Raw genomic sequence first — 27,035 nt, forward strand, 5'->3', positions numbered from 1 at the left:
CCATGGCCGCTGAGCCTGCGCGTCCGGAGCCTGTGCTCCGCAACGGGAGAGGCTGCGACAGTGAGAGGCCCGCGCACGGCGATGAAGAGTGGCCCCCGCTCGCCGCAACTGGAGAAAGCCCTCGCACAGAAACGAAGACCCAACACAGCCAAAAAAAAAAAGTTTACAAACAATAAATGGTGGAGAGGGTGTGGAGAAAAGGGAACCCTCTTGCACTCCTGTTGGGAATGTAAACTGATACAGCCACTATGGAGAACAGTATGGAGGTTCCTTAAAAAACTAAAAATAGGACTACCATACGACCCAGCAATCCCACTCCTGGGCAAATACCTGGAGAAAACCATAATTCGGAAAGACACATGAACCCCAATGTTCATAGCAGCACTATTTACAATAGCCAAGACACAGAGCCAACCTAAATGTCCAGCAACAAGTAATGGATAAAGAAGATGTGGTACATGTATACAATGGAATACCACTCAGCCATAAAAAGGAATGAAATAATGCCATTTGCAGCAACATGGATGGACCTGGAGATGATCATACTAAGTGAAGTAAATCAGACAGAGAAATACCATATGTGGAATCTAAAAATGGATACAAATGAACTAATTTACAAAACACACTCACAGACTTAGAGAATGAACTTATTGTTACCGGGGGGAAGGGTGGGGGCAGGGAGAGATGAATTGGGAGATTGGGACTGACATAACACACACTGCTATATACAAAACAGATAACCAACAGGGACCTACTGTAGAGCGCAGGGAACTCTGCTCAGTATTCTGTAACAACCTAAATGGGAAAAGAACTTGGAAAAAGAATAGATACATGCATATGCATAACTCAGTCACTTTGCTGTACACCTGAAACTAACACAACACTGTTAATCAACTATGGTTCAATATAAAATAAAAAAACTACGGGGCTTCCCTGGTGGTGCAGTGGTTGAGAGTCCGCCTGCCGATGCAGGGGACACGGGTTCGTGTCCCGGTCCGGGAAGATCCCACATGCCGCGGAGCGGCTGGGCCCGGGAGCCACGGCCGCTGAGCCTGCGCGTCTGGAGCCTGTGCTCCGCAACGGGAGAGGCCACAGCAGTGAGAGGCCCGCGTACCGCAAAAAAAAAAAAAAAAAAAAAAAAATTACGCCGGAGGGACTTCCCTGGTGGTGCAGTGGTTAAGAACCCACCTGCCAATGCAGGGGACACGGGTTTGATCCCTAGTCCGGGAAGATCTCACATGACACGGAGCAACTAAGCCCGTGCGCCACAACTACTGAACCTGCACTCTAGAGCCTGCGAGCCATAACTACTGAGCCCGCACACCTAGGGCCTGTGCTCCAAAACGAGAAGCCACCGCAATGAGAAGCCCACGCACAGCAACGAAAACCCAACACAGCCAAAAAATAAATTTATATTAAAAAATTATGCTGGAAAGTACTTTATACATTTTTAAAACATTTCTACAAGCTTTTTAAACATTTCTACAAGCCCAGAGTTAACCCTCTAAGTGCCTTACATCTTGTGTTCTGCAATTCCAGACATAACCAGCAGAGAGAGCCCAAATTATTTTTTTAAAAGCTTATTTGTATTTCAGGGCTAAAATTTAAATTTAAGGTCAATAAATAATGGGGCAAAAACACAAAACAATCAAAAAATTTCAGACCAGTGGTTGCTACATTTTTGGCCTTGAGGTCCTCTGGGAAGCTGATGGCAGGTGTACCACATACAACCTCCTGTGTAATTACAGGCCCACACACCTGATGAGACCTGTTCACCCCAGGACCTGGTTAAGAAGCCCTATTGTAAAGCGACGGAATGAAGGTGCTGCTTGGATGTCTCTTAGAAACAGGAAATGGGAGGCCTGAGAGAGTAGGTGTGTGGATACAAAATTTGTACGAAAACAGAGTGAATATAAGTAAGATCAGGACAGAGGACAGATCCAACACAGTCATTACTTCAACACAAAGGGCGACTTTGAGGGACAAAACCTCCCAGTTCACTTTCTGGAGAATGGTATACAGGTTTCTAGGTAAAGGACATATTCAACAAAAACTTAAAAGTCAAGGAAAAGAATGATTTGAAATGTATAGAAATATTTAGTGTGTTCCACTCATTTTCTCTCCTCTTCTGCTAGAAAACATTTTAAAGATGTATACTTTTACATAATTTCCCCAAAAGGAACTAAAGGGAAGCAGTATTGCAGGGAGAAGGAAGGCACCCGCGCCCCTCACCTTGCAGTCCATCCTGCAGAGCCTGCCCTCCTGGACCGTCAGGTCCCCGGGAGCCTGCAGGAAGTGCGGTCGGAAGAATCGCTCCTGAATCGGTTCACCTTCGTCGGCACTGTCCCTGGATCTCGAACGAGACCTTCGGACGAGAGAGAGAAAACCAACAGATGGAAAGAAAGATGGGGGAGGGGAGGGAGAATGCCACAAATATAGTTAAATAGATGGAAAGAAAGATGGGGGGCAGAGAAAGAGGGAGGGAGAATGACACATAGATAAATACAGACAGATGGAAAGAAAGGTGGGAGAGCAGGGAGAACGCCACAAATATAGACAGACAATATAGATAAATGGAAAGAAGGATGGGGGGAGGGAGGGAGAACGACACATAGATGATAGGTAATATAGATAAATAGACAGATAGTAGGTATTGTCAGGTTCTTAGTCATCTCTATAATACATGGGGTAATAATATAGCTTCCTTACCTGCTTACCTAGCTCCTAATCCCAGGGTTTATACCATAAAAAGTGTCAGTAAAACAAAATCTTGTTTCATGTGGAAGTTTATGATACATTTAATAATCTGCTATCCTAATCCTTACAGCTCGCATAAATCGTGAAAGGGGAAAATGGGGAACTAGCAGTAACCTATGTTTTCCTAAGTAACTATTTTTAAAGCTGTATGAGAAGCAGCAGCTGTTGCTCATTTATTACCAAATATTTTTCAACAGAAATTAGTACAGCTTTCCACTGTGATTGTAAACTTGCAGGAAATGAAAAGTTCTTATTATTTAAAAAGAATGAATATCCTTCTAATAAAAATTTCTTTTCACATTAACCAGGAAAACAAATCACATCATCTTAGGCAGGTTTTCTTCTGTATCCGTTAACCATGTGCCTAAAGCGGTATTTTTTTTTCTTTTTTTGCTTTAACGTAAAGTTGTGCAAATCTCCCAGACTGTGTGCATCTTTCTTGCTTTGGAGTATGCTGCCGAGCCGCCTGTAAAAGCCACATGATTTAACGTGACTGCAGGGCAGACCTAGGGGTGAGGTGTTGAAACGAACCCTGCCAGTGATCACTGTAAGGTAAGTTAAGCAACACCTCAGTAGCAAAAGTAGGAGCAAAGCGCATGAAAAATCGGTATGATACGCTAGTAACCAGCAGCCCTCACCCGCCTGGCCTCGTTTATGAGCACAACGCCCTGTCAGGAGTCAGGGGCCCACGAACGGCTGAAATGCACGTTAGGCCCCGAGTAAAGCCGGCGAGAGTGGACCTGCTACCGCGGTGCTGTGCTCACGGACGCGGGGCGGGTGAGGCTGCGAGCAAGTCCCGCCCCGGAAGCCGGCATCAACCCCGCTGCTGCTGGCCGCGTCCTGCTCCCCCGGGGGCCTCACTGGCGTGTCCCCCCCCTGCACTGGGCCCCGGGACCGGCCGCCCAATCACCGGCCCCTGCGGTAGCCACGTGAGTCACTGAGACCCGCAGCCCCGCTGGCCGTCCTCACGTGCGCTCGCTCGGGGCCACGGGGCGAGGAGAGCATCCAAAGTACGGCAGGTCTGACCTACGAGGCTAGGGTCTGCGACAAGCCTGTGACCTAAGCGACCGGAGGAGGAAGCTTGGCACACGAGCCGATCTTAGAGACCCGGAGGGCAGCCCGCGTGAGGCTGGTGAGGAAGGCGTGGCTAGAGCCTGGGTGCCACCGACCGGCGTGTCCGTGGTGACATGGCTGCCGCCCGCCCACACGCGGCACGTGTCCTCCACCCCGCCCCCAGCTACAGAGGAGCCACACGCCGCCACGCTTCCTGCCGTGCCCCCACCCTGTCCCCCAAGTGCGTTCTCTCCTGTGGCGTCCCCGCGACGCCGGCAGCGCTGGGTTATAGCGACAGTAAAAGAGCAGCAGGGCCCGGGAAGGGACGCGCGGGATACCTTCTGCCGTGGGGCTGGCCGGCGGGCGAGCGGGGGCTGCGGCCTCTCTGGTTCACGGCCTGCACCATCAGGCGTCCCGTGCAGCTGACGCGGCCCTGCGGGGACAGAGGGGACCGACGGTTAGCGGCCGGCGCCCCCGCGGCTGCCCCGGTCTCCACGGGGTGCTCTTCCCCGCAGACCGGGGGGCCGCAGCAGCGCGACCCCCGCCGGTCTCCGAGACACGCCCCCCGGGACGGCTTGTGATGATGCCACTGTCAAGGTCACATACCTACCGCGTGAAGCTAACTCTGAAATCAAACCAGATCATTTCAGTTTTCTTTTTAGTTACATATTTATTGCATGTTCGTGGTATCCCTTCCCCAAACCGCACATTGAAAGGGCGGCCGGCATGAAAAAATAAGCTTTACGTGACAAGCATGCCTGGGGCGACAAGGAGCATGGTGACTGCGGGACACCTTGTCCCCATAAAGTGAGAATATCTGAGACTTTAAAACCAGAAGCAGTTAATGCCTGAACCCATGAGGGTCACACGGTAAGGGCCTATTCTAATGAAAAGCTGTATTTTATAATCTTAAAAAAAAAATTTTTATCTGAAGTGTAAAGTCTACAGCCACCCCACCCTGAACACACCTGATCTTGTCTGAAGTGTAGTTCACTTAACAATATTATATTAGTTTCAGGTGTAAAACTTAGTGAGTCAATAGTTGTACAGATTATTCCCCATACAAAGTTATGATAACATTTGGCTACATGCGCTGTCTTCTCCCTCCAATTTGTCAACCGGAAATCGGGTAAGTGCCGTCTCGGGACACACAGCAATACTTAGAGGGCCCAGCTGACAGGAATAAATGGCCCTGTCACGTTGCCCTCTGGTTTAGGCTCCTCTCTCCCTACGTCCAGCAGAGCAGCGAAGCAGACGGTCTTCTCCTGCACTCGCTCCTCTCAGGGCCCCGGCGGACGAGAGGGCCGCTACACCCTGACGGTGACCGAGAGGGAGCGCGCAGGGTGGGAGCGCGGGAGGCAGGCTGGTGTTTCACACGTACCCCTGGTGAGCCCTATAGCTCCAGGAGGAAGGCAGCGCTGAGAGTCAAAGTCAAGTTGACCCCTGACCCCCACCGTCACTGCAAGTGACCAGACAGGTGACCAAAGCAGAGGGGTTCTGTGGGTCCTGAACCGCCTTCTGAGTCCCCCCTCGAGAAGACGCTGGCGGGGACACGGAGGGGGGCCCCATGGCAGGATGCAGGGAGGGGCCCTCGGGGTCTCCCCAAAGCCTGGACCTCTTCAGGCCATAGTCACCAGGAAGGGCAAAGACAGTACCGGTGCGGACGGGAGGGTTCGGAAGGACCCAGGAGCTGTTGTAAACACACAAACTCAAGCGGTCTTGTATCGCGAGACACGCACCTTCCTCCACTGAGGCCACAAACGCTGCCTTTCCCGAAAATTTCCAAGTATAATGATGTATAACTTTATGAGGGGAGTTATTTCCAACTTAGATCAACTGTATCTGAAGTTCAGGCCACACGATATGAATTCTCTCATGCTGATCTTACAAACACTTGGGATTCCCTAAAGTAGCTTGAAATCTGTACATCAATTCCATCGAACCCCTCCCGGTCTGTAATTGCTACCGAAAATCTAGATATAACTTGCTTAGAAGAGCCCGTTATAAATTACACAACTAATGCATCATCAGGCCGGGACATATAAGACCCATGATTCTTTTTGGAGCTTGAGGACAAGGAATTGTATGTTTTGTTTCACACAAATAGCTTCCATTGTACTGATGATACGGTTTCCTTACTATCTGGCTTTGCTGCTTCAGCAAATAATTTTAATTTGGAGCGATTAAAACAGTTATGTAATTTGGGTGGATTCTTCCTTGTGGTATAAAACCCAGAGGATCCAGCAAGGAAGTTAATATTAACTAATGATTTATGTAGTTAGATAAAGATAAAAGTTAAATTCAACCTTTAACCTTGAATTTGGGGAAGCAGATAATGGTGCTAAAAAAAAAAAAATTCCTCTAACCTGGATTTGAGTTTTGCCTTTTTTCCTAAAGCTTTGGGCAAATCCTAACTTTGTTCAAGTCTACATTTCTTCTTTTGTAAAAGGTGGGGCACTGTACCTCACAAGGGCGCTGCAAAGATTAACTGATATAATCTGTGATGGTCTTGTTCATAGTAAACGTACTTGATGTCATCATCACTGCTGACTCCGCCACCGCTGCCGGTACCGTGTTTCTCTGGGTCTGTGACATCACGTGTGCACATTGAGGTGATTTTTAGGGGCCCAGCAGCTTGGCTGACTCCAGTGAAATTTTCCAAGTAGATGTATTCTGCTCGCGGTACGCTCTTACCTTGTTTGGTTCCTTCAGAGGCCTCTTTTAACCAGTGCCCCCCGGCCCCTCAGGCTCTCAGTGCTGGGATGAGCCCCAGATGCCTGCCCTTGGCTCCTGTGCCCTGGGTTTGTTCGTAACCAGCTCTGTCCCTTGCAGTGGAAAGACGAGGCAGGCGACACACTCCTAGGTGAGGGTCCTCGTCTGTGGAACAGGACCCTGCTGGTCATCCTGCAGGGAGGGGCTCTTAGGATGATTCAGCGAGTCAACAGGGGTCAAGTACTTGGTGGTGTGTCTGGCACATGCTAAACGCTCAAAATGTTCAATTTTTATAGCACTGGATACAGATGTAACTATAATAACCACCAGATGGATAGGAACTGTTTTGTTCAACACCATGTTTTCCATATGAATGGAGTTTCCTTCCTTACCTCCTTCCACTCACCCTCCCTTCCTTCTTTCCCTCTCCTTTCTCTCGTCTTTGCTCTCTTTTTGGTATTTCCTCCTCCAGAGGAAAAGCCAAGTACTCCACGCGTAGCAGGGAGACTGTGTGGGGAGCAGAGCAACCTTTCCCCACCTCACGCTGGTGTCCGCAGGGCGCCACGCACACGGGTACCTCCCAGGTGGCTGACGGCTGCGTCCGAGGCCCAGGAGGAAAGGGGTCCTGCCCAACCCTAAGCACTGTCTGTGCCTGGGATACACTCCGTCTCCTTTCCCTGCTCCCAAACACACGGTGAACAGGTTGGCATGCTGCCCCGTAAAGAGTACACATTTCCACCACGCTTTCAAGATGCTTACTGCGATTGCTTAGAACCGTACACATACTGCCCCAGAATCTTCCGTAACTTCCCAAACTTAAGAAAACAGCATATGCTGCCATTTATCACCTTTTTATCCCCACACCATCCTCCACTTCGGAACAGAAAGGGGAAGGGCCTGGAATTCAGGAGGCAGAACTGTGAGTTTGATAATATACTGATACTGGCGAAATATATTACTAATAACAAGTGAACAGGACACTACTTGGAAAGCAACCAAAGTAGCGAGTGGTGTAATTTTGACCTTTTCAGTACAGAACTCAGGGAAGCATTTTTGAAAAGATGCCTCCAATGTGCACGATAGAAAGTTCAGATTTTTAAGTTTGAATGTTTTCTGAGGAAGATCATCCAAAATGAGCATTCGGTGATTTTAATCCTACAAATGTGCCAATTAACCTAGTAAAACTGCCACCATTCCAGGCTCAGGGGCACATTAATGCTGTCTGTTCGCTTTCAACTGTCTCGTTTCTTTTTGCTTTATCATTTAACACGTGAAGGAATAACGCAAGTGAATGTCTGAAGGGAAGCTTGGAAGGTGCCAGGAAACCTTATAACGATGAAACACACACAACCAACAAACCAGCCTTTTAAATTTAACTCGGCTGCTCACTGCTTTTCTATTCCAGACAAGTCCTCAGTGTTTAAAGCTACAGCGCCAGTCACGCGTTTGAATTCTTAAGGTGGCTCTCTGTTAACCATCCAGCTTGCAACGCGTATCTGAGGCCTCCTGCAAGGCCAGTGATTTATGTGCTACGGACAAAACATCTGCCATGAAATCTAACTTGCGGCCCGCAGGTCTCAGGAAAGCCTGCCGCTTGCACACACAATGCAATTGGAGGACGCAGCAAACGGTGCAGGACAGCCATTCCAAACCAGAGAGCAGGACAGGGGAACCTAGCAACGCAGCAAAACAAAGACAAACATTTGTGTTTCGATTCCGCCGTGTCTTCAAGATGGGATTAGAGTCGGACGTAAGCGGAGCCTGTGGTCCTCGGTCTGGCACCCGCCTGCTGTAACGCAGCGCAGTCCCTCAAGATCCCACTCAACTGTGCGACCGTCTCCCAGGGGCTGCCGGGCTGAGGATGCCCCACGGCCACCGCTCGCCCAGAGCGGTGTGTTCTGCCCCAGGCGGGAGCTGCGCGCCATCAACATCTAACGCGTTTCTTATTCCCTGAAGACCGGCCCAGGTGGGAAATTATTCTATAAAATAATCTGCTGACCGTATTTTCCTCTGTCCTTGCTTCTCACCCTTTCTGTTGGCTGCTCTCGGGAATTATCTTCCGCTGCTCTGGAGAGCTCGGCCATCTGTGTTTCATCACCGAACTCATTTTTCCATCAGCCTTTTTTTTCCTCTTTCCCTCGGTCACTTCACATTGTGGAAGCTACGGTGTACCAGAAAAGAGATGGAGTTGTTTCCCTCCCAAACCCAAATCCTTCCATAACGTGGAAAAAAATGAAGGTACCAAAGGGCGTCAAGGAAGCAGGGAGCCCAGGTCAGGGGACCCCACGTTATGCTTCTGGGACTAACGTATCTTGAAAAACTTAGCTTTTACTTTTGAGATTTATTTTCAGTGCCTATTTACATCAGGCTTCTTTTAAACCGTGTTTTCATTCACCAATTACAAGAATGGCAAAGTCCTTTACCATACAGCACAGCAGCTGCTTCTGAAGTTGAGACCGTGGAGTGTGAAGCATTTCTGTCTCCATGTTCCTACAGCAGCAGGTGACACCCTGCAGCAAGGAGCAGGTAGAGAAACAGGGTGTTGCTCGTCAGGGCTGAAATGCCGCTTTGTTTTCCTAAGTGGGAAGGAAGTTCACTCCAGTTTCTCGGTGATGACCCACAAAGCCCACGTCTGGCAGGTGTGGACACACCTGCTACTGAAGAGCCGGCCGGAGGAGGAGTCTCACCCCTGCGCGGACAGCAACCAGGCGACTCACTCAGAAACTTGGAAGAGCGACTGCCAAGTACCATAAACACCAGCACTCACAGCCGTGTCGGGCTGAGGCCCAATGCCCACGCTTAGGATGTCCTCAGATTCCCCTCAGGAGCCTCTCCTCAGACGCCTGCCTTTCGGTCATTTCGGTAGCAAAGGAGACGCTTAGTTATGCGAGCGCACTCCGTTAAAGAGGATCCTCGTGGGCCCGACCTCGAGAGCCAGCGGGACTCCGGCATCAGGACCTGCCCTGTCACCGGGGCCTCGAGGGCTCTGGGGCCCAGGGCAGCCACACCGCCGTCTGCTTGACTCACAGACGGGACGGGAGAGTCTGCTAGGAGAGCCGGGCTTCTGGTGACCGGAGGTGAACAGTCACTCCCCATTTCTCTGTCTCGCCTCCGAAAGGTAAAGGGCGAAGAACCAGGCAGGGTGAGCCACGGGGCGCGTGGCCAGGGCTCGGGGGAAGCAGCAGAGCGCGCGGCCCGGCCCGAGGGCAGCGCCCGCCGTCGGGGGTCTCCTCGCGGCCGCGGCGCGGCTCCGCCAGCCCAGCTGTGTACGTGGGGTCTGCGGCCGTGCCCTCCTCCCGCGGCCCCGGCTGTGCAGTCGCACCCGGGACGCCCCTCCCGGGCGGAGGCCGGAAGGCCCTGCGCCGGCACCGCGCTGCGGAGAGGGTCCCGCCCGCACCGACTTCTGGACCCCCGGCGCTGAGGGCGGGACGCGGCCGGGCTCCACGGCCCCGCCGGCTCAGTGCCGCTCCGAGGAGGGGGACCAGCGCCCTCGACCTTAAACGGCGGCGACAACCTGCACTTCTGGAAGCACGTCGCATGCAGGTAAACCGAGCGCTTTACATGCATCGTTTAAATTCGTATTCTTTTTCTCACTTCATGGCGCGGAAGCGGGCGCAGAGGTTCAGGACTCGCTAAAGGCCACGCGGCCAGAACCCAGCTCAGACCTGCCCGGTGCCCCGGAAGTGCACCCCCCGCTCTTCCGAACCGTCCCTACCGCCTCCACTCCTGGTCTTCGCTGCGTCACTTCCGTCTTCTGACTTTGCCCCGCCTCCTTTCCCACGCTGACACGGGCATCTTCAGCCCTCCTTCACCTGGTTGGTCAGGGGTTTAATAAACACGCAGAGACCGCCACCCTGGAGCCCAGCCGCCTGCCTGGTCCTTCCCGTTAGAACTTTCCCACATGGAAAGGTACGTCACCTGAAGAAGACTAGAAGCAGACTCTAAACTGCAGTCTGACGTTTACCTTCTCTTGTTCTATAAACCTGCTCACTCCAGTAACAGTTCAAAACATTCACTAGGAAAAACGCCTCGAAGTGGACAGCGGGACCCCAGGAATGGTGAGCACATAAGGAACACAATGAATTTTCTAGCTCCATAACCCACCCTAGCCTTTCTAGGGCACAAGAGAAATAAAGAACCCAGAGCAAAGAAAAATTCTGGATTTTGTTGAGCACTCCACTACTTTTTTAAGAGGCAGAAAACTGAAAATCGAAATTGGTTAATAGAGTTGTAGTAGTAACATCAAAGATCAAAGATCACAGGCCACCATAAGAAATGTAATAATAATTAAAAAGTCTGAAATATAACAAGAATTACCAAATGTAACACAGACATGTAAAGTGAGCAAATGCTGTTAGAAAAACAGCAGTGATAGACTTACTCAACACAGAGTTGCCACAAAACTTCAATTTGTAAAAAACGCAATATCTACAAAGTGCAATAAAGATGCAATTAAAAAAAAAGTCAAGGAAACATACTAAAAATATAATTTTAAAAAAGAGAAAGTTCCACTTTCGTTCCCTCAAATACAAACATGAACACAAATAAGCATTAAAATGTATCTTATTAGTAAAGGTTGTGATTTTAACTATTTTTCAAAGGGATGGTCATGCGTTAGTTGATTGAAAAGTTAGAACCTCAAGAAGGCACGTTAACTTGGAAACTGTTTCTTGTCAGTGAAGAGTCGGCTGTCCTGGATCACAGCCTGATTTGTGGGCAATTTCAGTTTCACTCGTACCATCACTGCAGAAATGTATCTTTACATGACAATGTAACCTTAGGACAGGATAACACTGTACAAACTTTCACGAGTCTGTAAGCTTTGCTAAAATTATTTGTATCATTTTCTAACACTTTATATTTCCTTCAAAAGAAATAATGAAATAGGGAATGATATAAATAGATCAGAGATTTTTTAACAAGATAACTTCTGGGCAATCTTCATCAGTTACATAACAAAACTGTTAACTTTAGCTTTCTTTTTTAAAAAAGAGTGTTTTTTACCAAAATGGGAAAAGAATTTGAAAAAGAATATATATATATATATATATATGTATGTGTAACTGAATTACTTTGCTGTACAACTGAAACTAACATTGTAAATCAACTATAGTCTAATATAAAATAAAAATTTTTTAAAAAGTGTGTTATTTACATGATTTCTGCAAACTTCATAAAATACCCAGTCAGATGTTAAGCTTGTAAGGCACAAAATCACTTCTTACGCATTTCTGTGTACCCAGTATAGCACCTAAAATATACAAGATATTCAATAAAAAAGAATTTCCAGGCTTGAATTGGGAACATGGTACCCAGTAGCTGGGTACCATGTTAAATTCTAAGTAGTCAACCGATTTTTTGACCCTAAATCTAAGGGCAACTACAAAACATTTGGGTGTAAACAAACAAAAATCCTGAATGCTATATGTATGTTCTATCAAAATTATAATTTGTCCACACTTACACATTACTTAAATTCCACTGAATTAGGTGTGCGTGTATTTCTTCTAAATATTTTATTTTTCTGAGTTTTCCTACCACAGCTTATCCATACCCCTCACTCTCCTTTCTCCTGAGAACATAACCCTACCTGCAATCACATGGTTTATGCATTTGTTTACTGGCTTATCTTCTGTCTCGGGACCTTGTCCCCTGAAGCACTGCAGCTCCATCGCCCACATGACAGGTGTACATATCAGGCTCTCGATAATATTTATGGAAAGAATGCATATCTGCACCGGAATTATTCATGTAAACAAACATCTCACGGAATAGATAAATATTAAGAAAGAATGTTTCTATCCTGGGAAACCACGCTGGATGGAGAATTGGGAAAACAGTTTCAAGTCAAAGAGGCATGACTCTCCGTTAGCCAAGCAGCTCCTCTGCCCAGGAAACCCCACCACCCTAAGCACAGGCCCGAGGCCACCACGCATCCCCACCTGAGGGCTCGAAGCCATGATCGTGTAATTCCCGTCATCGTCCAGGGTGGAGGCTGCGGTATGCAGAGAGCAGGTCCCGTCAGGGTCGCTCCGGATGCTGTAGTGATCATTCTTGGGAGAGATCTGCTTCCCATCTTTAAACCAGTAGGTCTGAGGGGGAAGGCAGAGATGAAGGTGAGGCCCTGTGAGCGGAGGGGCACGGGCCGCCCTGAGCTCCCGAGTTAGAGCACGAGGCAGGACGTCGGGGCAGGACCTTGACTTCTGAGTGAAAAGGGTAGGTGGCAAGGAAGTTGAATTCTGTTTCAGTTTTAGAAATTACATAGCCTCTTTTTAGTTTTAAGAAGACGTATATAAGCAGGCATTTACATTCATCCACTATTTATATGGAGGACAGTGATGATTTCTGAGCTGGCATCCCAGTTTTCTTTTTGCTTCTATTTCAAGTGTTCCGAATGAAAATGTATTACTTGTAAAGGTAAAAAGGTTATTGTAGAGAACAAAACCAGAACCTAAACCCCAGTGATTCCTTGGAATCGTGTCAAACAGAACAGGGTGTGAGGAGTTGGGGCAGGTGAGGGGGGGTGATGGGGGAACCCTATCGCTTTAATTCCCAGCCGAGGGGCACAGGACGGAAGGTTACAGTTCGTCAGCTCCACTACGTTAAAGAACACACAGTAGTACTGAAATGTATAATAATTTTCAAATAATATTTTAACTTGGGGTGATAGAAAATTAAATGTGAAAAATAAAATAAAAATCTTGACTAAATAAAAAAATTCTAAATGGTCAAAAGAGCTCTTCTACAGGTCGTCCTTCCCTTCCTCACCTTTAAGCAAGATCCTGGGTCTGTGGGTCTCTCACGGTTTGGTTATTATTTCTGACTTGATCATGAGCTGCACAGCTGAAGACGGGCCAGTTTGGGTCATAGAGCCGGCAGCCCTAACACAGCCGGGATGCTGCACTGGCCCCTCCACACTTGCCACCGGGAGGGAAATACATCCTCCCTTTTCAAGCCATAGCAGGTTCTTTGTGGTCACTTTTGTTCCTTGCAACCAAAAGCATTCCTGATTCCCAACAGAAGAAACTTAGTTCAGAGCTTGCAGTTCTAAGATTAAATTCTTCCTGCATGTAAATCAATATGTCAGTTGAGACCACAGCTGGCCTTCCAATTCCACTCCCTGTCAAAGCCTCTGAATCTGAAAAATCTTTCTTAAAATGTCCATGTCTAAGATAGGAAAAGGCTAAAAAGAGATGGCAGGAAGTAAGTGCAAGAGCAATTGGGATCTGACCGCTGTAGCTTTTCCTACCCTTAGTTTTCAATTAGTTCCACGTTTATAGGAACTATATTATTAATCTCCAGAACCTAAAAGTTCACCATCAAATGGACTAATAACTTTCAGTTCTAAAAGTTAAGTTACATAAGGCGTGATACTTCGTAATTATCATGCTCTTAGTGGTTGGATTATTTCCGATGGAACAAAGAAGCTGTGATTAGTACATAATTTCTCCCTTTTGCATTCTTGCCGCTATGCCAGTTCTTTAGAATTATTTCTCTCCTTTAATCATATTTTTCACCTCTATTGTACTTGGAATACAACTTTCAAATGAGATTAAGAGACAGTTGCAAAACTTTACCAAGACTGCTAAGAGACAGGGCAGGAAGGGTACAAGAGATGAAAACAGGGTGAACTACAAATTCTCTTCCATCTTCTCATATCTCAATGGAACAAGCATGTCAAGGGCAGAATTAAAAAAAAAAAAACATAAGCTAAAAAAATGTATATTTTTAAACACGATGAGTATTCCATACTCCAACAATCCTAATATAATTTCTAGAACATGTGCAGGAGAAACAGGTTTCCATAAACCAGGGAGAGAAGAAAAAGAACGGCAGGCAGGAAAACAGAAGAATATCTAACAGGAAAAAGTTCTGGAGAATCAACCTCTTAAAGGCTGTGAAACATTCAAGGTTGTAGGAGAACAAGGCAGTCACGTTAAAACAAAAGCCCGCCTCTCGAGCGAACATAATGTTCTTTAAGAACAGGATTCAGTGATCTTAGAACCCGATCAGTAATCGTGCCTTGAGTAAGGTTTAAAAAGAACGTGGGGTTCTTTTTGTGACTATTTTGGAAGTTCATGATATAATTATGAGCTCCACTCATAAGCTGCATGTTTATTTTTAATATATGCATTTGATATCATGTTTGTGAACACACACCAATGATCCAATTATGTCAAGATAATACAGAAATGTTCTCTCACAACAGTTGATTTGTGAAGTCTCTAATATTAGGAGGTGGCAATGGCTCTGAAAATATAAAGCTAATTTTTTTGGTCTATCTTTTTCTGACTGTGGGGCTGGGATTCGGTTTTCGGGAAAGAGTATGGTGGTAAAACTTTCCTTACTGTGAAACAGAACGATGGGTGGAGCCACAGAGCACGGGATCCTCAAAGTTTCAGGTGTGATCACGGCCCTGCCCCTTCTCCTGCCTCACTCATTCTCATTCCGGCTCTTTTACACCAGCCCCCGTTAAAATGTTAATTTCAGGGAATATAGTTTTCATTTTGTATGCTTATTTTACATGTGCCTTGTCTCTGGTCCTGTTCTTTCACTAAAGTGGCTATTCCTTTTAGAATTGTTTCCATCACTTTAAACACAGTAATTTCAGAGGAGTCCCCTCAAGACGGCTCTATCCTGTGCGGCACCTTGGCTTCTGTTCTCCAGTTTCTTTTGCTGTGGACTCTATGTTTGCTCGCAGGGTGAGTTTTTCTTGTGAACTCACTTTTTCCCCCTCCTGCCCTGCAGATGTCTGACAGGCCCCGGCGTGGAAGTCTTCTATGGGGCAATTTTTACTTGCTTCTGCCAGAAACCTTAGGATTATAATCATCCTGGACTAAATTTCATATTAATTTCTCGGCTTTGGGCTCTGTATCCTGTGAGAGTGTGAATCTGGAGTTCCAGTTTCTCACGGGTGCCTCTTTTATTCTCTTCTCTCAAGTTCTAGGGAAAAGTGTAGTCCTGTTTGCCACTTTGCGGGGCCAGTGAACAGTGACTCTAGTCTCTGCTTAAAGAGAGGGCCACCCTCCCTCGTTCCAGCACCCCCACGTGCTCGCAGGGACAGGGCTCCGGCCAGGCCAGCCTCATCCTCGGAGGACCCTCTCTGTGTTCCTGCTCCCACCGCCCCCGTAAACACAGGAGGCCTTGGTTTTGTAGACTAAAGATCTGAAGTTTCCATCATCTGTGGTAGCTTTATTCCTCTGTCTGGTACAGAGCACGGGCGGATTCAAGTTCAAGCCTGGCCACTCACAGCTTTCTGACCTTGGGAGAGTTCATTAACCTCCCTGAGCTCAGCCCAGTCGTCTGCAATTTGGGTGTAACAATGGTAACATCATATGCGTAAATGATGTGGGTTATGAAAAGCTCCTTGTCCATTATTCTACTATTCTATTCTGTCCCGTCCTGTTGTATTCTTCTACCCTTGCTGGCTTCCAGTGCCTCCCGAGGACGGCCCTGAACTCAAGCGTTTTACATCACGGGTACTGAGCAGCTTAGTCTGCACCTGTTCCTCCTAACGCTGTGAGGGTGTGTGGCACATGCTGGAAGCCAAACTCATCCTCGGGGAACATAACTCTGAAGAAGCCTTGCTGCAGCTCACCTTCGGCTTTGGATTCCCGGCCACCCTGCATGTGAAGGTCACGGGCATCCCCTCAAAGATCTTGAAATGCTTCAGCTTCATCTCGAAGAATGGGGCCACTCCACTCTCCACAGACGCATCCCCACAGGGAACCTCTTCCCCTGATTCCTCCACAGGGGACCTTTCCAGCCTGTACTCGATTTCACTGATGAGCCTCTGCTCACAGCTGGAGACTTTGTACTCCTAAATCAGAGAGAAGGGTCACGTCACCGACCTCGGTCCACGTGGTACGAAGTCCCCCAAGCCCCACCCACGTCTTACCCCCTCTCCAGTAAGGCGCCCAGAAGACAGTGATGTTTTTACCACAGAGCTAAAAACGGAGCCTGTGCCCAATTCAATTCCATATAAAACAAAGAACATCTGGAAGTAAGTATGTATGATATTTCAAATTGTCCTCAAGTCCTATCATCCAAAACAAAACAACCAACTACGAAGATGAATTTCCTTCTCTCTTCTCTTGGGGCGGGGAGAAGAAAGAAAAAGGCAACAGTCATTCCTACATCATTCATAAAAAGTAAACATGATGGCACACTGATTTCCTCTGTCGGGTGGGGCACTTCCTCAGAAGGGCAGCTGCACAGGTGGTGAACAGCTACAGGATCACTCGGCCTCTCAGCAAACGAGAGATGCAGAAACTGCACCGCAATCCCTCCTCCTAACAACCCTCGCCACACAGCCTCGGGCTCGCTCGGCTCAGCAGCTCTGAGCAACCATTCTCCACCCGAGGACTGACGGTCCAGTCAAATGTTTGGTTAAAAAAACAGGAGCAGGGCTTCCCTGGTGGCGCAGTGGTTGAGAGTCCGCGTGCCGATGCAGGGGACGTGGGTTCGTGCCCCGGTCCGGGAGGATCCCACGTGCCGCGGAGCGGCTGGGCCCGTGAGCCACGGCCGCTGAGCCTGCGCGTCCGGAGCCTGTGCTCCGCGACGGGAGAGGCCACAGCAGTGAGAGGCCTGCGTACCGCACACACACAAAAAAACCCAAAAAAACGGGAGCAAAGCAAAGTCCCCGTCATCATCCTCTGGTGATGAAGGGGGACCCTGCAGATCTCTTGCTGACAAAGTACAGTAAAGACAAGGCAGCCCATTATGAGATATTCTCTATTTAATATTAAATGAAAGATTGTTTTAACGAGGTTTTCCCTTAAGGTACTCAACCTTTAGAAAACAGTCTGTTGCCTTGAAAGAAGAAATTCAAGCGTATGAATAAAACTGCAAAAAATACACAAGTTGTTTTGTCTGAATAGTATCAAATCAGTCAGTTTAAGAATCAGCTCTTTTTCCCCATAGAAAAGGTTTAACAAATGAGAAACTTCACAATTTGAAATTCAGAGTATCCACAAAGCACAGAATCAAATTCAAGTTTGTAAATAAATGACACGACAAATCACACCACAGTTAATTCTGTCCCTCTGATGTTAAATGAAAATAGACACTGTGTCAGAGTATTTATAATTAACGTATGGCAGTTAACTATAGATACACAGGTAAACGAGGAAGAACAGAAGAAACAGATACAGGGAAAGACTGGGAAGAAAAGAAAGGTGAAAGCGTGACCTTTTGACCATCCAGAGGGCTCCCTACAGAAGCATGAGGAGACCCAGCGTCCTGTAAAGGTAGAAAAAAAGAAATGAAGCCCAGTAACAGAAGCAGCAAGAATCTAACAAGATTTCTGGCTTTAAGTGAAACTGCGGTGGTAGCAATATTTAACACAGAGAAACTTTCAGATTTTGAAGGCTGATCCATTTCTTAAGAGATACGAGAAAGAGTTTACTTGATCCTTTAAACTTGTGTTGAAAAGCTTTCTTTTATCTCAGAACTACATCTGGAGACTCAAACAGAAGCAGTGGAGATTATAAAACAGTTTATTTACATCAAATCCATGAAGTGACTTTTTTTTTGGTGTTATCAGGGGAACAAAATGTTAGCATTTTAGGTTCTCCACTGATTAGTGCTTTATAACTACATACGTTATATGTAGGAAATATGTAGGAAAACAGTCTTTTCTGTCCATAAGTATTTTACCTGGACGAGATATTAAGAACATAATTGGAAACAGTCACTAGTGATTTCAGACAATTTCAGTGAACATATGTTCCTCCACACAAACCTATTCTGCATTACAGCCCAGGACAGGAAGAACAGAAAGATACTTGAAAGGAGAGAAACTAATCGATAAGAAGATAAAAAGAACAGGTGTCACCAACCGAAATATATCCCATCACTCACTCAGCATATAGTATGTGCTCAATAAACGCTGGCTGGGAAGCTGATTTGATGACAATGCTCTTTCCTCTGACCCGCCCTCTGCTCTCCACAGAGCTGACCCCAAGACTGTCCGTAAGGAGGGCGGGGAGAGGGGGCAGGGTAATCTGCTTCCCTGGGGAGCCAAGAGGAATGGGGTACCTGGCTGGCCGCCTCCTCTTCAGGCTCCTGGACGTTGAAGACAGTCGCGCTGTCGGCACCCAGCAGCCGCCGAGCCATCCTTTCCTCGTATGTCAACCTCTAGACAAAGCAAGTCACAGAAATCAGAAAAATCACAATGCTACCACACCTTAAGAAAAAGAGTTTAAAAAGCAAACACGTTGGCCGTTCTCTTTAACTGCTCTCTCTTCGCCTTTGACGCCTGTACGTACAGGAGTCCTCTCCTCCCCTTGTTCAGCTGCTCTCACCTGCCCTTCTGGTCCTGGCCCTGGGGTGGGAGGTGGGAGGTGGGGTGACCCACCCTGACAGCCACCAGCTGACAGAGCACAGACTGAGCAACAGGGCAGACGTCACCTAAAAGTACGAGTCATATATTTACCCCTAACGATAAACATAGAGAAAAAAGATATTTAAACAGCAAAATGTTCTTTTTACAGGAAATGTTATTTTCATAGCCCTCCACAGGTTTCAGAACAGCCTGGTCAGCTCTGAGCCTGATGAGGGAGTTCCAGGCCAGCGGGCAGTGACGGCCCTCTCTGCTTTGACGGCACTTCCCAGGGGCTGGGTACCCGAGGTGAACATAAGCACATGCGATAACCCACAAGGGATGACTACACGTGCGGACCTAGCAGAGGGGCCGTGAAAGATGCCTGCTGGGCTGATACCCACGACTCACGAGCCTACTTGGGGAGACTGTCTGCAAAGAGGGTGGTGAGGCTTCTGCATCGACTGACCGGCGCTTTGGGCCAAACGCAAGAGAAATGTCCACGTTCGTGTTCTGTCTGCTGGGCGGATGGCCGCTCTTGAGTGATGGCTCTAATATGACCATCAGCTCATCGGGGGCATTTTAAAAACAAGCATTTGATTCAAGATAGAGAGTAACTAGTAAGGCAGAATCCAAAAAAAACAAAAAACAAAGAAATCTGCAAAAGTTATTTCAGATAAACTTCCAAAGTTGTTAATCTAGACACAAATTCTACTGGAAACTATCTAATCAGGAAGGTATGTTGGGTAAACTGCTGATTTCCAGCAATTGCTGGTTCCAGTCCCAGCGGAGACCGGGAAGACATAAGACAGGTGCCAAATGACAAAAGACCTGAAGTTCCAGTTATTTCATTTCGTAAAGAAGGGGCCGAAGGGGCTTCCCTGGTGGTGCAGTGGTTGAGAGTCCGCCTGCCGATGCGGACGCGGGTTCGTGCCCGGGTCCGGGAGGATCCCACATGCCGCGGAGCGGCTGGACCCGTGAGCCATGGCCGCTGAGCCTGCGCGTCCGGAGCCTGTGCTCCGCAACGGGAGAGGCCACAGCAGTGAGAGGCCCGCGTACCGCAAAAAACCCACAAAAAACAAAAAAAGAAGGGGCCGAGAAGAGGTAGAGGTGGTGTCTGCTGCATGGAATGTCTCGTACAGTAAGTTTTTGTTTAATTTTCTCACGTGTGTTAAAAAATCATGAACTCAGTTTTCAGAGAGAGTTTAGATACCTGCTCTCTTAAAAGCCTTCCTAATGTCTGCAGGGAGGACTACGCCAGCACTGCAGGGAGGACTGGAGTGACGCCACCCTGTCCCTTTGGAGCAGAAGCGTCATTTGACACCCAGGCCTTCACCAGATGCACCTGCTCCCGCCAGGAACCAAATTAACTTCGTAGTTTTGTTTCTGAGCTACCACGCCGTGTGGATAGACAAGCTCTAAGAAGCCAGAAATAAGTATGGAATGATGTGCGACATCAGGAAAAAGCTGTTTCAGGGTCTCATTTTCTAAGAAAGGAAACCTTACTTTTCTGGTCTTTTTTAAACTCTCAAATGTGGAAATCTATGGAAAACACTGGAAATGTCATTCACTGCTAAACAGACAAATACCAAAAAAATATATTTATACGTGGGATATATGATATATACATAACAAATATAAATACATATAGTATAATGTAAGGGCTTATAGACGTTTTACTTTTTAACCAAGAGTTAGTCCATAAGGAATATTTAAACAACAATCAAAAAAAAAAGAAAAACAAAACAAAACAAAACCTGGAGAGATGCCTTTACCTGGATTGAAAAAGTTCCCGTAAGTATTTGTTTTAATCTATCAACGGCTCTGGTTGACAGAGCCAGGGCAAACTTCCAGAATATGTACATTTACACGTGCAACCACTTATTTCAGAGAGAATATATTTTCCCTTGGTGAAAATCTTCTCTTCGAAATCACTAACCAACACAAGAACTCATTAGCATTTTAATCTTCCTGAGCTCAGATGAGGATGCCCTAATAATTAAAATCAGCATCCAACACCCTCCTCTAGTCCCCATCTTTCTGATCAAACATGGTCTGTGCTCACATTTTTATCTATCAATGCTTGATAATTACAATTCCTAGAAAACTTAATTAGTACAGACTCTCTCTCCTGAAAAAGGTGTCTGAGGGAGATTTTATACAAAGAGGCCCTTTTCTGCTTCTACTTAACAGCCGGGCAAATTTCCCCATAATAAAGCACAAAAGGCTACTTTCCCCTACCTGAGATCTCATTTACTAGACTTGCTTTTCCTATTCCCTTGAAGTACCCTGATGTGATAAGAAAAGGGTCAGTAACCCCAAAAAACAAACAGAAAAGACTGGCAAGGAAACACTGAGTCCACTGGAGGAAACATCTCCTGTCCACATTGTCACCAGAGCTACTCGGGGTAGACTTTGCAATCCTGCGGCCCTGAAACGGAATTACTATGTTCTTCTTGAGTTGGGCTGCCCTGCCCTGACAGACTAGAACGGGGACGGGAAGCAAGCCTCCTCTCAGGCGACGGGATCCATATCTCCACACAAGTCTACACTCCAGCCGGAGTCCCCGAAGGAAAGATGCACAAAAAGCACCGCCCCCCCCTCTGCCCAGCACCACCCACCCTGACGGCCATGCCTGTCCTGCTGGGTGTGGGACCAGTGACACTGATGGAACCGGTCCCCAGGAATCCAAATTCTGCTTCTGGAACTTTCATTCCAATTCACTGCTTCCAGCAGAGACAGGTCAGCGGGGGCACGGCTCTCCCCACGCCCGGCCCCCCAGCGGGACTCGTTCCCTTTTTCTCGGTAAGGAAGGCCGCATCCTCACTGTCGCACTGCCGGCCTCCCCCTCAGTCCTCCCTCCCTCCCGTCCCTCCAACCTGCTGTGATCCCCCAAGAATGGCCCATGACGGGAGGCAGCAGAGAGCAGCCTTCTCCCTCACTCCCCTTCCCGGACCCAAGCCTCAACACGCAGAGGAACGTGGGGGCTCGGGGTACGGGCCAGCGGTGAGGACGCGGCTCGGGACCTTAGGCCTGGGGGGCAGCTCCAGACCCCCGCCCAGCCCAGCACACCCCCGCCCGTACCGGCTGCCCGTTGTTCAGCAGGTCCTCCTTGAAGCGCAACTTCCGCTCCAGGTCCTGGATGACGGCGTCCTTCGAGCCCTGGATCTCCTCGTCCGAGGCGATCCTGGCGGTCCTGCTGGCCTTCTTGGGCAGACCCCTGTGGGCGAGCACACAGCGCGGTCAGGGTCAGGGCTGGGGCCAGGCACGCACCCCCCGGCCAGCACCACCCACCCTGACGGCCATGCCTGTCCTGCTGGGGGTGGGACCAGTGACACTGACGGGAACCGGTCCCCAGAGAAAGTCCGTACACCCAGGGCGCACCTGCCGGGGTGAGATGGGGGCCAAGGCCGGGGAAGCGGCAACAAATACGTGGCGCTGTTTACACCAGACCTGGGTTTCCACCGTGTCAGGTCTGTGACTTTGGGCAAGCTTCCCAACACGTGTCATAAACAGGTGTAACAACACGCGCCACCACATGAGACCATCAAGGGGGTTTCAGGGAGAACAGACTTCCGCGTCCTTTCCTCAGCTCAGCCCTCGGGTCCTCTGCCACCAGTTCATTCAGCAGCAGTGCCCCGCCCGCCCCGAGCACACGGGAATCCTGCCCGCTCCGCCCTCCTCTTGTCCTGGTCTGGTTGGCTGCAGGGTGCAGGCCGGACTGGGTGCACTGAAGCCACGCGCTGCCTATTTTACTTCTTCCTCCATCACAGGGCTGTGGGTAAAGATGACTGAGAGACGAACACAGTCCAACAGTGGAAAAGAAGGGTGCATATCAGCAAAGCTGAATTTCAAAGGTATAACGTCAAGGTTAAAAAAGAGCAAGTTAGAGAAGAATGCACACAATACACTTTCAGGTGCGACATGTGAGGATGCAGGCGGGCAGGGTCACGGGGGGGAGGTGAGAGGACGCAGGCGGGCAGGGTCACGGGGGGGAAGTGAGAGGACACAGGGTCACGGGGGGAGGTGAGAGGACGCAGGCGGGCAGGGTCACGGGGCGGGGAGGTGAGAGGACGCAGGCGGGCAGGGTCACGGCGGGGAGGTGAGAGGACGCAGGCGGGCAGGGTCACGGGAGCGGGGAGGTGAGAGGACGCAGGCGGGCACAGGGTCACGGCGGGGAGGTGAGAGGACGCAGGCGGGCACAGGGTCACGGCGGAGAGGTGAGAGGACGCAGGCGGGCACAGGGTCACGGCGGGGAGGTGAGAGGACGCAGGCGGGCACAGGGTCACGGCGGGGAGGTGAGAGGACGCAGGCGGGCACAGGGTCACGGCGGGGAGGTGAGAGGACGCAGGCGGGCACAGGGTCACGGCGGGGAGGTGAGAGGACGCAGGCGGGCACAGGGTCACGGCGGGGAGGTGAGAGGACGCAGGCGGGCACAGGGTCACGGCGGGGAGGTGAGAGGACGCAGGCGGGCACAGGGTCACGGCGGGGAGGTGAGAGGACGCAGGCGGGCACAGGGTCACGGCGGGGAGGTGAGAGGACGCAGGCGGGCACAGGGTCACGGCGGGGAGGTGAGAGGACGCAGGCGGGCACAGGGTCACGGCGGGGAGGTGAGAGGACGCAGGCGGGCACAGGGTCACGGCGGGGAGGTGAGAGGACGCAGGCGGGCACAGGGTCACGGCGGGGAGGTGAGAGGACGCAGGCGGGCACAGGGTCACGGCGGGGAGGTGAGAGGACGCAGGCGGGCACAGGGTCACGGCGGGGAGGTGAGAGGACGCAGGCGGGCACAGGGTCACGGCGGGGAGGTGAGAGGACGCAGGCGGGCACAGGGTCACGGCGGGGAGGTGAGAGGACGCAGGCGGGCACAGGGTCACGGCGGGGAGGTGAGAGGACGCAGGCGGGCACAGGGTCACGGCGGGGAGGTGAGAGGACGCAGGCGGGCACAGGGTCACGGCGGGGAGGTGAGAGGACGCAGGCGGGCACAGGGTCACGGCGGGGAGGTGAGAGGACGCAGGCGGGCACAGGGTCACGGCGGGGAGGTGAGAGGACGCAGGCGGGCACAGGGTCACGGCGGGGAGGTGAGAGGACGCAGGCGGGCACAGGGTCACGGCGGGGAGGTGAGAGGACGCAGGCGGGCACAGGGTCACGGCGGGGAGGTGAGAGGACGCAGGCGGGCAGGGTCACGGCGGGGAGGTGAGAGGACGCAGGCAGGCATCACAGCAACAAGGGTGAAGAGGCCAGCATCGGCCTTTACAGAAAGACTGGGCTGGTTACCAAATGGCTTGTGCTTCCACCTCCTCCTCCATAAAGTGTAAAATGTGGGAACTAAAAACACAGGTCTCACAGGATTATGGGGAACACCAGGCCCTGCAAGAGGGGCTTTGGGGAAGTTGACAGAGACCACCCTGCAGGGTGGCGGACCATGGAGGGACCGGCCAATGGAGGCCGGGGGGAGTGAAGAGGACCCCAGGGTGCTGAGCAGAGCCCCCAAGAGCTTGCCCACACCCCCGCAGACCCACTGGTCAGGGCCCTGCTCGGCTCTGGGCGCCAGGGACACACGTAGAGCAGACTGAAGTCACGATTCCTGCTAAACTCATCTTCTACAGTGGGGAAGGCAGAGAGGAGGGAGGAGAGGACCGGCGGGAGGGGAGAGTGCTGCCAGGTGACAGAAGTGGGTCCACAAGGAGCTGGACAGGGATGACGACAGGCAGGGCAACCAGAACCAGCCGGGGGTCAACGGGGCACCGGGCAACGCGGGGAGACGGGTCCAGGCCACGGCGCTCTCTCGCTTAGTTTAATACAGAACCTTTTCTTTTTTTCTGAGAGTATCTCATTTGGACTAATTACTAACATAATTCAGAAAACACTGAGAAACTGTGTTAAAAACTGAGCACAGAGTAAGGGTGAAGATCTGAGATCAGGGCAGAAACCAAGATGGAGCATTTGGAAAGGGGAGGCGCCCGGCAAGAACAGTGATTACAAACTTTTGACGCAAAGTTTTGGCAACGGAGTGCTATCCCATAAAAGGAATCTGTTGTAAAACGGCTGCGGTCTGCTCCCCAACGTGGCACCAACTTCTGATGAACAAAGAGCAACTCGTCAGGAATAAAAAGAGCATCTGGTGACAAACAGATGCTTTCCCTTCTTTTAAAACATTTTTTTTTTTCTTTTCTTGCATGGACTGCGGGATCTTACTTCCCTGACTAGGGATCGAACTCAGAGCCCTGGAAGTGAGAGTGCCAAGTCCTAGACACTGGACCGCCAGGGAAGTCCTGAGATGCTTTACGTTCATAATGGTTTGTACAATTAAAAATTAAAACGTCTCTTCAAAGTAAACTGTTACCCAAACCAGAACTGTTCACAAAACCCCGTACTCAGCGCACAGGAACCAGTGGCATCCCTACGCGTCTCACGCGCTGCCTGCTCCTGTGCACACGCTCAGCCCAAGCATGCAGAAGCATCCTGTCCTGTCTACACCAGCTTCAATGTGACACCACTGACTATGTTAAATAATACTCATGTCGTTGGGTGGAAAAATAGCTCAACCATACACACACGCATGTGGAAAGTAAAACCCTCCAGATTCAACCACGCCAAATCCCAGGAAGTTTTCTTCTTTTTCCTTGACTACTGAACGACCTTGAGAGCATCCTCCCTTGATGGACTGTTCCACGTCAACACTGTCCGTGCTCAGAGATGCAGCTCAGAGCACGTGACTTAGGAGGTCCTGGGCCTGTCAGGCCGCCGGAGAATTTTTTAAACGAAGAGCCCCCGTATCCTCCTCTTCCCATACTCAGCAAAATCGAATGGAAACTAAACTTCACACAGTTGCAGAGTGAGCAAAATCAACAACGTGCTGTCAGGTAGGAATCCCTCACATCCAAGAGTGTAACTCAGAAATTAATGTATAAAAGAGGGAATTCCCTGGCATCCAGTGTTCAGGACTCCGTGCTTTCACTGCCAAAGAGGCCCAGGTTCAGTGCCTGGTCGGGGAACAAAGATCCTGAAAACTGCGAGGCCAAAAAAGAAATTAATGTATAAAAGAGCCCGAGAGAGATTGGTTCAAGATGGCAGAGTAGAAGGACGTGCTCTCACTCCCTCTTGCGAGAGCACCGGAATCACAACTAACTGCTGAACAATCATCGACAGGAAGACACTGGAACTCACCAGAAAAGATACCCCACATCCAAAGACAAAGCAGAAGCCACAATGAGACGGTAGGAGGGGCGCAATCACAGTAAAATCAAATCCCATAACTGCTGGGTGGGTGACTCACAAGCTAGAGAACACTTATACCACAGAAGTCCACCCACTGATGTGAAGGTTCTGAGCCCCACGTCAGGCTTCCCAACCAGGGGGTCTGGCAACAGGAGGAGGAATTCCTAGAGAATCAGACTCTGAAGGCTAGCGGGATTTGATTGCAGGACTTAGACAGGACTGGGGGAAACAGAGACTCCACTCCTGGAGGGCACACACAAAGTAGTGTGCACGTCGGGACCCAGGAAAGGAGCAGTGACCCCAGGGGAGACCGAACCAGACCTACCTGGCTACTGTTGGAGGGTCTCCTGCAGAGGCGGGGGTGGCTGTGGCTCACCGTGGGGAAAAGGACACTGGCAGCAGAAGTTCTGGGAAGTCCTCCTTGGCGTGAACCCTCCTAGAGTCCGCCATTAGCCCCACCACAGAGCCTGGTAGGCTCCAGTGTTGGGTCGCCTCAGGCCAAACAACCAACAGAGAGGGAACCTAGCTCGATCCATCAGCAGACAAGCAGATTAAAGTTTTACTGAGCTCTGCCCACCAGAGGAACAGCCAGCTCTACGCACCACCAGTCCCTCCCATCAGGAAACATGCACAAGCCTCTTAGATAGACTCATCCACCAAAGGGCAGACAGCAGAAGCAAGAAGAACTACAATCCTACAGCCTATGGAACAAAAACCACATTTACAGAAAGACAGACAAGATGAAAAGGCAGAAGGCTATGTACCAGATGAAGGAAAAAGATAAAACCTCAGAAAAACAACGAAATGAAGTAGAGATAGGCAACCTTCCAGAAAAAGAATTCAGAATAATGATTGATAGTAAAGATGATCCAGGACCTCGGAAAAAGAATGGAGGCAAAGATCGAGAACATGCAAGAAATGTTTAACAAAGACCTAGAAGAATTAAAGAACAAACAAACAGAGATGAACAATA

General features: G+C 49.6%; 2 protein-coding genes across 6 annotated transcripts in view; one reads left to right on the top strand and one right to left on the bottom strand.

The window, feature by feature from the left end:
* Positions 1-12,458, top strand: part of CBR4 (carbonyl reductase 4) — a 99,679-nt gene extending 87,221 nt beyond the window's left edge. Inside the window, exon 5 of the mRNA XM_028494277.2 lies at positions 10,132-12,458. Coding sequence (XP_028350078.1) covers positions 10,132-10,280 — 149 coding nt within the window. The 3' untranslated portion in view covers positions 10,281-12,458. The remainder of the gene's footprint in view (positions 1-10,131) is intronic.
* Positions 1-27,035, bottom strand: part of PALLD (palladin, cytoskeletal associated protein) — a 388,874-nt gene that overhangs the window by 8,843 nt on the left and 352,996 nt on the right. For 4 of the 5 annotated variants that reach the window (XM_024130749.3, XM_028494274.2, XM_028494275.2 and 1 more), the window contains 7 exons: positions 21,929-22,064; positions 18,562-18,660; positions 17,713-17,763; positions 16,121-16,342; positions 12,465-12,614; positions 4,149-4,243; positions 2,233-2,365 (listed from right to left, as the gene is read on the bottom strand). In XM_024130749.3, the coding sequence (XP_023986517.2) occupies positions 2,233-2,365; positions 4,149-4,243; positions 12,465-12,614; positions 16,121-16,342; positions 17,713-17,763; positions 18,562-18,660; positions 21,929-22,064 (886 nt within the window). The remainder of the gene's footprint in view (positions 1-2,232; positions 2,366-4,148; positions 4,244-12,464; positions 12,615-16,120; positions 16,343-17,712; positions 17,764-18,561; positions 18,661-21,928; positions 22,065-27,035) is intronic. The other variant, XM_028494272.2, reaches the window with a different exon arrangement.

This window comes from Physeter macrocephalus, chromosome 9 (genome assembly GCF_002837175.3).
Source record: "Physeter macrocephalus isolate SW-GA chromosome 9, ASM283717v5, whole genome shotgun sequence".
NCBI lineage: Eukaryota > Metazoa > Chordata > Mammalia > Artiodactyla > Physeteridae > Physeter > Physeter macrocephalus.